Source organism: Tinamus guttatus, unplaced genomic scaffold (genome assembly GCF_059628265.1).
Source record: "Tinamus guttatus ecotype Peru unplaced genomic scaffold, ASM5962826v1 Tinamus_guttatus_pri_ptg000742l, whole genome shotgun sequence".
Lineage (NCBI taxonomy): Eukaryota > Metazoa > Chordata > Aves > Tinamiformes > Tinamidae > Tinamus > Tinamus guttatus.
The window spans coordinates 12580-24713 of record NW_028289276.1 but is presented as its reverse complement, the minus strand read 5'-3'; the positions used below and the strand labels follow the sequence as shown (position 1 = coordinate 24713).

General features: G+C 42.1%; 1 protein-coding gene across 1 annotated transcript; it reads left to right on the top strand.

The window, feature by feature from the left end:
• The first annotated feature begins 1718 nt into the window (after window positions 1-1718).
• Window positions 1719-11701, top strand: LOC104569433 (urea transporter 2). The gene is given in 10 exon segments (XM_088537291.1): window positions 1719-1975; window positions 2672-2858; window positions 3236-3363; window positions 4508-4595; window positions 4597-4699; window positions 6718-6865; window positions 7463-7597; window positions 8565-8614; window positions 11085-11110; window positions 11451-11701. Coding segments are annotated over 10 exon segments (1113 nt in total). The 5' UTR covers window positions 1719-1827; the 3' UTR covers window positions 11551-11701.
• The last annotated feature ends 433 nt before the right edge of the window (window positions 11702-12134 follow it).

Below are 12134 nucleotides of genomic sequence, written 5' to 3'. Positions count from 1 at the left end.
GATTTAACTGAAAGTGCATCCAATTCACTTATTACATTATTTCAGAATAAAATATGAGAAAAGCAAAGGTTAATGAATCAAGGTAATGAATTATAACTGAGCCAGGAAAAATCCTTCCAGCACTGAGAAACTATTCCTAGCAACACTCTCATCTTTTCTTTTCTTCCTTCTCTATTTAAGCTCCATATCTGTTGTTTCCATCCCCAGTAAAATCCATCCTTCCACCTAGTAGCGCTGTCTTCAGATATGTTCTTGTAGAACCTTGCTTGCAGTAACTGGGTTCTTCCAGAAACAATAAAATCTTTATTTATTATTATCTGTGCAAATCTTTGCTATTTCATGAACTGTCACTATCAGCCCTCCAATACTATATAATAAGAAATTGGCCAGGACATACGTTAACCAGCCATTCCCTCAAGCAGACTCAAAACCTCTTAACCATGTCTTTGATCTGCATGAGTAACACCCAGGGGTGAGGTTGCTTTAGCTTAAAAGTAATCAGTCCCTATATTTTTGAAGTATGAATTCTCTTCCCAGTTGCCAAGAAGACTTATACTGAAGATGTAAGAGAATCAAAATCTAATTCCAATAGTTAGGTGCTCATATCATCTGATTTAGACTATCAATTCACAATCTAAATTCTTTATTTCTCACATAAGCTGTTATTTGCCAGTCAAAACTGATGCAGCTCTAGGTTTGTATTCATTCAACAATGCACTTACTTACTTTGCCTCTTTCCCCGCCATCTACCAAAATTCAGTCTCATTCTTCAGGAAACTGAATGTACTCCAGGGGAAGGGTTGGCCATTTTTAATTTGCTGGCTCAATACTGAGAATTTGGTTTAAGTAAATGAGGAATTGGCTACAAGACATTAAAAAAAAAAAAAAAAAAACATGTAAGGGTCTCATCCAGAAATCTGAATGTAGTTGTCTAGAACTGAATGAAATACCCAAGGGTATTCCAGCCGCAAGGCTCGGGTCCCCTAAAGGGACAATATATCTGCCAGTCTTGTGTGGATACCTCATATACCCTCAAGCACCTAAATTAACACTAAACACCTCTGCTCAGCCTGAAATGTTCCCCTGCCTTATTTAAGTGCTAGTAATTAAGATATAGTGCCTGCTAAACTTGGTAAATCTTTTCATTAGTCCATGAGGGTTACTCGTTACAGGTGCCTATATGTGGTCACCTATCTTGTCCTATGCTGAAGAAAAACAACCAGCACAGGCCGCCTATTGTGCAGGCCTACTGGAGAACTGACAGAGAGAAGGCATCATGATTAAAATAGAATGGAAAATAAGCAGTCTAAATATGGCCTATAATCTCTTAAATCAGTGTTTGGCACTTCTGAAGATAAGGCAGCTAAAATATAATTAAAGGGAACAAAAAATGTAAGTAATGGAGTGAGACACTGCAAAAAAGCTTCACACTAAGCCCATGCTCATGGGAAAAGTTGAACTGACCTCAGAAGGCGACCACATAGAGACCTATGAACCCAACTTTAAGTATCCATTATTGATTGCTGCAAGAAGCACCTACACAAATTCAGAGTGGAAATAAGGCTTAAGCAGCAGGGGAAGCTTAATCACTGAAACAATTTCCTAGATGTGGTGGATCTTGAGATCTTGTCTTGAGATCCCACCAGTGTCCAGCGAGCCAGTGTCTCTTAATGAAATACTGCCCTTCTTGAAAACACCTTTTCACCAGGTGGCCCCAGTTTCCAGTATGCAGCAATAATGAGTGCTGGGGAGAATAAACAGAGGTATTGTAAAATAATGTCTTTTTTTTTTCCCCCATGAATTCTACCGAAGGCTCAAAACATCACCATGGAAAACGGCACTGATGTTAAGATAGACACCAAGGGGGAGAGAAAGCAGAGGAAGCAGAATCCATTGAGCAAAGGTGGAAAAAGAGTCTGCAAAGCTGTTGGCTACATCACTGGGGACATGAAGGAATTTGGAGGCTGGCTAAAAGGTAAACCTACTTCATTGTAACTAATTATGAAGTTCCAAAGAAATATATAAAAAGAAAAATAACTTCTCAACCGTGGGACTCAGAGTGGAACAGAAAGGACTGCCTTGATTGATTTCATTTTTGTAGGAGAAACTCAGTTTTGTAGAGAGAGCCACACACTGCTTAAACCTTGAGGATGACTGAGATGACATTTACCTCCCAACATACTATGTGTAATGTGAATTTTATCTGAGGGAACGTAGCCCAGGATGTTTATTCTGTGTTCTGTCATTCCTTATAACATTCCCCCTTCTATCAGCTGAGTACTTTCTGTCAAGCCTAATGCCACTGTGAAGTTAAATTACACATAGGTAGGTGTGTTTGGTCCCCATCATAAATCAGCAATGGGATACTCGCTCAATTTGCCATCTGTCACAGACGTCATAAATTAGCCAGTTTATATGAGACTGGTTCAGTGTACTTTATAACAGGGGACTCTGGCAAACACACTGTTCATCTCAGCTTTCCCGCTGCAAGACTTAATACAGCCCATAATAAATCTTAGTCAGCTTTTACAGTCTTGTTGATTCATTGCTTCAGTCGTGCTGCCAAGTTCCACTGCCAAAACAATTCCTGAGTTTCAAAAAGAACCATCCCAAATCAGTCTCATCTGTGCTTTTTTTAATTATTATTGTTATTTAATTTGTTCTCCTTCAGATAAACCTCTTACGATCCAGTTCATTGACTGGGTGCTGCAAGGGATATCCCAGGTGATGTTTGTCAATAACCCCCTCAGTGGGCTTATCATAGTGGCTGGTTTCCTGGTACAGAATCCTTGGTGGACACTCACAGGCTGTTTGGGAACAGTCTCAACTTTGACAGCACTTATGCTGGTCCAGGACAGGTAAGTTCATCCTTTGCTCCTTGAAAACCAAACTGACACTTCAAAGCTGACATAGGTGATGAACAAGCGACACGGGTGAAAAGCACAAGTTTAGCCTCAACTAAAACTGCTAGGAACAGATAGATCTTCCAACCAGCTCCATCTGGCAGGGAGGGACATGGGGCACACAGCTGCAGTGATATGCTAGGCTGCAGAGATGTTTAAGGAGTAGTTGAGGTGGAGAAGACATGAAACTCAAGTGTGAGAGATTGCAGGTCAGTGTGTGAGATGTGGCAGGTCATCATCACCACACAGATTCATAACTGTACAACTGTGTTGAAGACTAGTGCAATTGCAGGAGAAAAGAGTTCAAGATGGTTGGGTTTTGTTCCACACAGATCGGCCATAGCAGCAGGCCTGCATGGCTACAATGGGGTCTTGGTGGGATTGCTCATGGCTGTCTTCTCTGCTAAGGGAGACCACCACTGGTGGCTTCTACTTCCAGTAGCACTGGTGTCTATGACATGGTAAGTCACACATCTCTGGCTTCTCAATCCAGCCCATGTGTCTCTGCACTGAGTCCGAGCCATCATGTTTTTATGTGCTTTACAGGATCCAAATGAAAAAGAAATACAACTGGTATGCTTGTGCTTCTAAAGCTGTATTATTATCTGCACTTTTAAACCTGAATGTAAGCCCAAACCAAATGAAATAAATACACACATAATCACAAATGAATCCAGAGGCCATATGGAAAATTGATGGTTAACCAGAGTTAGTTCAATGCCTTAAATGTTAGCCATATTGCTGCAATGCATCAATTCATTCTTGTCTCAAGAGAAACATTATTTTCACCATTCCCTGCCACCATCAACCACAAGTGTTTCATCTGTTTAAGCCACCATATAAAAAGTCATGAAAATTTGCCACTCTGGGTATAGAGTTAGAAAAGCTGCTCAGTAGTTCTAAGACAATGTTTGATGCTCACAAAAACAAACAATACTTTACTCACATATGTGACACCATACTCTGTCAGGTAGTTGGACAGCCAAAAAAATTGAAAATTGGTCTTTGAGTCCTGAATGTCTGGCTGGATATTACTAAATCTCCATGCAGATCATCAGTCTGACTGAAGTTCATGTAGTTTTATACTCACTTTAATAAGCATACTTGCGATACCAATGTTTGCTTCTGATGATGCTGAACCACAAGCCTAAGCTAGGACACTTCATTGCAGTTCACTCAGTCCTGGCCCTGGTGTCATAAATTCAATCCACTTCAAGTATGCTAAAAAAAAAAAAAAAAAAAAAAAATCACTGAAACCGAGTTGGGGAATAACTCCTCTGAATCACCGGAGCTTCACCAGTTGACACCAGCATGATCTTGGCCCCTTCATGGTCACCAAATTAAACACCATATCATGCTGCAAAACATGACAGGAATTCACACACTGCTAACTGAAATGCCCTTTGGAAGGGCATGAAATTTGCAGAGTGATACCAACACATCTCCCACTGTCAGAAAGACTGACAAAAACAATCAGCTTCTAAGAAAAAAAAATGGACAAAATGAATTTCCTGCAGTAGTCCAAATATTTTTTTTTGCCTAGCAGAGTTACTGAGTCATTTGTGATCACAAGCTCCCAGTGAGATCATTATGTTCTTCTTTCGGCCCCATTTTCACCAGTGCTTTAGGCTCAGTCTTCAGTAAGTGGGATCTGCCAGTTTTCACCCTGCCTTTCAACTTGACCTTGACTCTCTCTGGCTGCCTCAGGACCCCATAACCTCTTCTTCCCTACAACTCTCATTCAGCCTGCAACAACAACACCCAACATCACCTGGACTGATGCTGAAGTGTCAATGGTAGGATTCCCTAAAAATATAGCCTTCTCCATTTACAAAGAAACCCACTATAGAGCCATATTGCCATTTACATTACTGCGACAGGTCCTGGCAATAACAGATTGCATTTATGAAACAGCCATTACCAATTCAGAAAGGTTGACTCTAGGAACTGACATCTTTGATAGCTTCAAAATGAAAATATTTTTGGTATTTGGTATCTTTTTTTTACAATTGGACCTAAATGTATTAATTATAATCTTCAAAGGGCCTCTGAAATCTAATTATGCATTACGATGGGTATACTGGTTGTGGCTCCATAGCTCAGATTATGCTGATACTCCAGTTAACTCATAGATTCTACATAGAAAGTGTTGTTTTCTAAAATATCTGCATAAAAATGCAATCCTTTGGTTAAAAAATGAGTATGCAGATATTACTATGACAAACTTGGGTGAAACATATACATACATTTTTAGCTAATATTCAAGTGGGACCTATCCAAAGTGATATTTAATTCTCCTGCATAGCACAGTAAACAACAGGGATACTAGAGTAACAGTTTTCCCTTAAGGCTCAGCAGACTATTTTAAGCAGTTCCCAGGGAGTTATTAAGAAAAGGAAATTAATTGATGCTAAACAGCAATCCACATAGGTGACATTTCTAAAGGGATCTTTATCTATGATAGATAATTTTATGGGGACCATAAACAGACATGGGTGGGACAGAACATTTTGAGGAAGATTGTCTCAGAATCACCTCTATGCTGTAACCAAGTAGGACTCCGTCCCACCAACTCTGCAATTCTCAAGCATTCATATTCCTAGTAAATCCCAAGGGTGTCTGAGATATACAAACAGACATAGTCATACTGGTGTTCTTGTTCTCTGATCTGCCCACCCAGAGGTGAACACCTTTCTGAAGACATTATCTACACAAGCACTTCCATCTTCTGTGTTCATTGTCATGATCCGTAATCATTTGTAGAAATGGCCAAGACAAAGTCAATAGCACATCTAAAGTCAATAAATAAACCCTTCTGAGTCCTTTAATGGAAGATATTTACCTTTGAGACCAAAAATTTGGCCCAGGAGCTACCAATACCAGCTGAAAGAACAAGGCATTAATTATTTTCATTAAAGCTCTGTAGAAATGCCATGCTTTCTCCCTAGAACTGTACACTCTTCCTACCTACAATCTGGAAAGCAAGACCACATCCAGCAAATGCTGAATACAGGCCAAGCCTGTATTCTAGAAAATGACACATTCTGCCCCAGTTGATTCTTTTCTCAGTATCTTAGAGATAAAATAATTAGATCTACCAAATTAGAGAGATGCAATGTAGTGTGAAACGCTTGATAAATAGAGTGAATTTCTATACTGAGGCAGAAAGTGGATGCTCTAAGTTCTTGTGATTGACAACACACCATGATCCCCATTACCTAGCTTGCTTTGGGGTTACTGATTAAAACATCCTAGTTCTAGGTTTACAGAGGAAAAACATAGCAGTAGCAATGTGGGTTGAGAAATGCATGAATACGTTTAGAGAGAGTCGCAATAACTACCAGCTCCATCACACCCTGAGTCAACTTCCCAGAACAACCGCCCAGTTGCTGAGTGAAAGGAGATTCACCAGTGAATTTGTCAGGACATCAGATAAAAATTTGAGCACTTAGTAATTTCCCTCCTCATCTGTCCGAATTGGGGGCAAATCCATTCTTCTATCAGGGTCTCTAGGCCATGAATTATTTTAACAAGAAGTCTCCTCAAGAACACATTTGAAGCCAGATTCCCTTGGTTTCAAGGCTGATGTACTGAGCTGGGTTTTTTGATGCCTGGTAGCACAGGCTGCTGCTATGGGCACTAAAAGTTTGTCTTTTCTTCTATCCTGACAGCTAATTTTTACAAAACCTCCAGAACTTAACAGAACTTCTATCATTCAGTCAAATTAGACTGAAAGTGGCCAAGAAAACTAGGTTTTTCAAAAAAATGAATCAACAAAACAGATAACAAATTGTCCTTTCTTTCATTCTTGCAGTTGCTCCAATCCATTCCGGTCGGAGTTAGTCAGGTATATGGCTGTGATAACCCCTGGACTGGGGGGATTTTCCTTGTTGCTCTATTTCTCTCTTCTCCGCTCATTTGTCTGCACGCAGCAATTGGATCAGCAGTGGGGATGCTGGCAGGTAAAGATTTGATTTCTGTCACAGATTTATACAGAAGCACAGCAAATATAAGAACTTGAGTGACTGTAACTTTTACAGTTACAAATGTTTTTTCCATTGGAAAATGACAGCTTGAAAAAGGATATAGACTTATGTCTTAAAAATTCTTTTGATTGACTTCCCCATTTTCTTAACTCATTTTACAGCAGTGGAAATGTTGGGAAGAAAGAAATGTATTTTTCTTTGAAATGATTTTTTATCATGAAATATTCCATTTCTGGGGACATCCTGATGCTTTTAGGAGCAGTTTAATAAAAAAAACATGACCATGAGTCTGAATGTGCAGGCCTCAGGGATGCATTTACAGTTCAAATGTATCCTTGTTCACCCATATATCTTCCATTGAAATCACAGGGCCAAATTCAGCTCAGCCACACCAGGTAAAGTCCATACTGATTGCATTAGATTAACATGGCTTTAGTCTTAGATTGTAACAACTTGTCTACAAATAGGAACTTGGCCTACACAGGCACGCTTGAGCCGTGGAAAACTTGGAACAACTCCATTTCTAAGCTGCTTTTATTGATTTGACCATGGAATTTTTGACTTATTTTACAGCCCTGAGCTTAGCAACATCTTTTAGCAAAATCTACTCTGGCTTGTGGAATTACAACAGTTCCCTCTCCTGCATCACAATCGGAGGCACGTTCTATGCATTCACCTGACAGACACATTTGTTGGCAATTGCTTGTGGTATGTACGCTGTGGATTTTCACTGATGCTGTATTTCCTTTTGAAGATACAAAATGCATTTGTACTAGGGGTGGGCTGGAGCCAGATGGGTCACATCTAGACCGACAGATGGACTTAGGTGCGATGGACAAATGATTGAGGTGGATGTTGAGCTATTGCTTTATCACACCCTCACAAAACAAAAACAGTGCAATTGTCTTCAGCCAAGGATTACATTCAAAACAAAAGAAATGATAGATGCTGATTAACTAAAGTCTTTGAAATCAGATGTTTCTTTTTGAGGTATTGAATGTGTTCATCAGGTGTTGCTGGATGCATCATGTTGGTCTTTCTCAGTGAAGATATGTCAGATTCCTTCTTTGGAGAAGGGCATATCTAACCCTTGAGAAAACCGGAGCTCAAGATCAGCCTGCATCCATAATTAGACAGTACAATTTCCTACCTCTATTGAAATGGCATGAGTTAGGCACCACAGAATGATTGAAGAATTATTTATAAGGCAATTCCATATGAAATTTCAATATCACGGAGAGCTGTGACTGAAACTATTGCTCATTTAGTGTGCATATAAAAAAGATTTAGCTTTGTATCTCATTGACCCACCTTCTAGCCCTGGAGGCAGGATAAATGTGGGTGGAAGGGCTATTTCCCTATTTAACCCCATCCATCAGGCTACGTACTTTCCACACCAGTATATATTTCAAAAGCCTGTTTCTACAGTCACAATTTTCATTACTCCATCTCTTTTCCTGTTTTGCCCTTTCCGCAGGCTCCGAGTTGAAGGGGACGCTCTGTGCAAAGGCAAGTTGTATGAGGGGGCTACCCAGATAGTTTTGTAAATACTGGTTAGGCAGAAGGAGGGAGTTACCCGAGGCAGCATGAGAGCTTGCTCAAGATGCTTGTCCTTTCCTGGCTCCTCAGTGCTATGAGCAACTGAACTCACCAGGAATTATCTTTCTTCTTACAGCACTCTTTAGTGCCTACATGGGAGCAACACTGACTAATATGTTGGCTGTGGTAAGTAGTTTATTAGCTTCGTACAACACAGTAGGACAGTCTTGTTTCCAAATACAAATTTAAACACTTTGTATGTGCTCCTGACTTGTGAGGCAAAAGATGGAGACTTGGAGAACAATTCGGCCAAATGCAGAAGAGACCCAGGAGAGGGACACAGTCTGCTCAGGGAGTTGTGGTCCCCACTGAAACAGGTCACTTGCAACCATTATTTACCATTTTTCATGCCTGGAGCTCACATGAACTTCCAGAGATCGGTCCTTAACACCCCCAAAATAGTTACGTGGCCATACTTTTTGCCTGGAGCAACGGAGAAAGGGACCTGCCATGTGTGTGAGCAAACCTTGAGTTTGTTTCTAATTGCTTTGCCCGAGTGCCAAAAAGCAGTAAGTACTACAGACCTTGGTAAAACTGAATGTTTCTGGTACTGTATAGGAGATGGATATCTTTATGATCTGTAAGGTCATAAAAATCTCCTGGGGGAAGCAGAACACAGACCTTGAGACAGAAGATGTTTGCCTGGCCTGAGTGATAAGGAGCATGGAGGTGGCTGCTCAGCCAGTTTCACAGCTGACCTCCTCTAAAAACCAGTTGATGCCGGCTGCTTGATCAAGCTTGCAGCCAACTTAACTGCAGACATCTTCTAAACTAGTTTTGGAGGCAAAACACCCGGGAAGGAGGAAGACGATGAGAAAGACAGGACCCTCAGATTGAGGGCTGGGACCCCTTCCCCCCTCCCCCCCGCCCCCTCCCCTGCCATTGGTATGTGCGCATGCGCACCCTGGAGAGAGGGCCCAGAGAGTGGTGATCAGCGGTGCAGAGTCTAGTTGGAGACCTGTAGCTAGCGGGGTCCCCCAGGGGTCAGTCCTTGGTCCAGTCCTGTTCAATTTATTCATCAATGACCTGGATGAAGGCACAGAGTGCTCCCTCAGCAAGTTTGCTGATGATACCAAACTGGGAGGAGTAGCCGATACCCCAGAGGGCTGTGCTGCCATCCAGAGGGACCTGGACAGACTGGACAACTGGGCGGTGAAAAACCTCATGCATTTCAACAAGGCCAAGTGCAAGGTCCTGCACCTGGGGAGGAATAACCCCAGACACCAGTACAGGCTGGGGACCGAGCTTGTGGAGAGCAGCTCTGCGGAGAAAGACCTGGGTGTCATGGTGGATGACAAGTTGACCATGAGGCAGCAGTGTGCCCTCGTGGCCAAGAAGGCCAATGGAATCCTGGGCTGCATTAAGAAGAGCATCTCCAGCAGGTCGAGGGAAGTGATCCTGCCCCTCTACTCAGCCCTGGTGAGGCCACATCTGGAGTATTGTGTCCCTTTCTGGGCTCCACAGTACAAGAGGGATGTGGAGCTTCTGGAGAGAGTCAAGCGCAGGGCCACAAGGATGATCAGGGGCCTGGAACATCTTGCCTATGAGGAGAGGCTGAGGGAGCTGGGCCTGTTCAGCCTGGAGAAGAGAAGGCTGAGAGGGGATCTAATCAGTGTCTATAAGTACCTCAAGGGAGGGAGTGCAGAGGACGGTGATGGTCTCTTTTCAGTGGTGGCCACTGATAGGACTAGAGGAAATGGCCGGAAACTGAAACACCAAAAATTCCATAGGAACTTAAGGAAAAAATTCTTAACAGTGAGGGTGACAGAGCACTGGAACAGGCTGCCCAGAGAGGTTGTGGAGTCTCCTTCTCTGGAGATCTTCAAAACCCGCTTGGATGCAGTCCTGTGCCACGTGCTCTAGGTGTCCCTGCGTGTGCGGGGGGGTTGGACTAAATGATCTCTAGAGGTCCCTTCCAACCCTAAGCATTCTATGATTCTATGATTCTATGATTCTATGATTAAGCAACTCAAGGCAGTTTGTCATCCCCCTGGCCTGCCTCCTGGGTTGTACTGAGCCTAAGTGCCAGGATGCACCAGGCATAACAAGAGAGTGCAGAGAGAAGGAGGAGGGGAGGAAAAATTCCTAACTTTGAGGCCTGTGCTGTCTCTGTGGCAGCCAGCTTAGCAACTCTCTCTCTCTGATCTGTTCCCATCAAGAGGACGTTCAGTTTCAGTATCCCACCGGCAGGTACTGCCTTGTAAGTAGTTACCCATGTTTCATTTCTTCTACGTGTCTTGCCAGAATAAATGCTCAACGTAGCTATTGCATTTTGTGTGGTTGTTGCCGAATCCCAAACCCATCCAGTACAGGTACCCACTCCTATTTCAGCTCCATCCAAAATCACAGAAGATGCTTAAAGAGAAGGCAGTCCTCTCACCAGAGCTGATTTATAGATGCTCTAGGTTAACACACAATGTCAAGGTCTCATTAAGAAATCCTGCCTCCCTGGGAAGATGCTCCATGAAAAACCAACTCAAGGCTTCCTTGAGAAAGCTCATTCCAAGCTGCCTAGCTCTAAGCTTTGTTCAAGGGCTGAGGGATCAGTTGGAGAAAGTCCCATATTACATAGGGTTTTCTTTATTTTTTTTTCCAGTTTGGGTTGCCATCAGGAACCTGGTCTTTTTGTGTTGCAGCTTGGAGCGGGTCAGGAATGCCAGACAACAACTTCATAGAAGCTGGAACTGACTTTGTTTATTTCGCGTTACGTATCACAATATATAGCAATTCGCACAGCTACATCTCGGTAGAGCATCAGTAATTGGTTACAAGCATTAACGTGCTAACATATCATAGGTTGCTAAGCCGTATCCAAGCGCCTAACCGCAATGGCCACACTGAAATCTCAAGACAGCTGTACTTCCTCAAAGTTGTCTTTTATAATGAGCAACTTTCTCATTTCCCGCCAACTTAGCCCAGTCAAGGACTGGTCAAGAACACCCCCATGTCCCTGTCCTCCACATTTTTGTTTGTCTGCACTGACATTTCTGTTAATAACCACAAACAACTTTGCCATCTACAAGCTACCCCTCTCCAAGGTCACCTATCCAGAAGCCAACTGAGCATATTATCTGAAGGTGAAGAAACATCAGAAGTCTTGCTGCAGGGTGTAAAGGCCCAGGAAGAGAGACAATTTGCAGGGTATAAGGCAAAAGCAGAAGGTAATTCCCCCTCAAAAAAGTGATTTGTGTGCTACAAAGTCAAAAGACAAAAAAAAAAAAACCATCACCTTATGGGTGAAGAGACTTTTTCTTCAATAATTCTTTGTTCCATCCTGTTTAGACGGAATTGTGAGGTGTTGGAAGAACCTCTCCCAAGACCAATTTGCAATGATTTAAGAGCAAATATGCTTAAAAGGACACTTGAAAATCCAAGTCACACCAAACATATTTTGGCATCTGATGGGACTCCTAATTTATGGTTAAAGCCAGTTTACCACAGCAATAGGGTATGTCTTAGAGAGTTTCATAGTAGCAGAGAAGTGGAAAAAAAAGAGTGCTTTTTTTTTTTAACTAGAAAATAGGTGATGAAAAATTCTACCTGGAGGCTCTCTCAGGCCTAGCACAGAGAGCAGTCCATTAATAATCACTATGCACAGGATGGACATGGATTAATTATGGACAGTGTTGCTAATGTGTGCAAGACA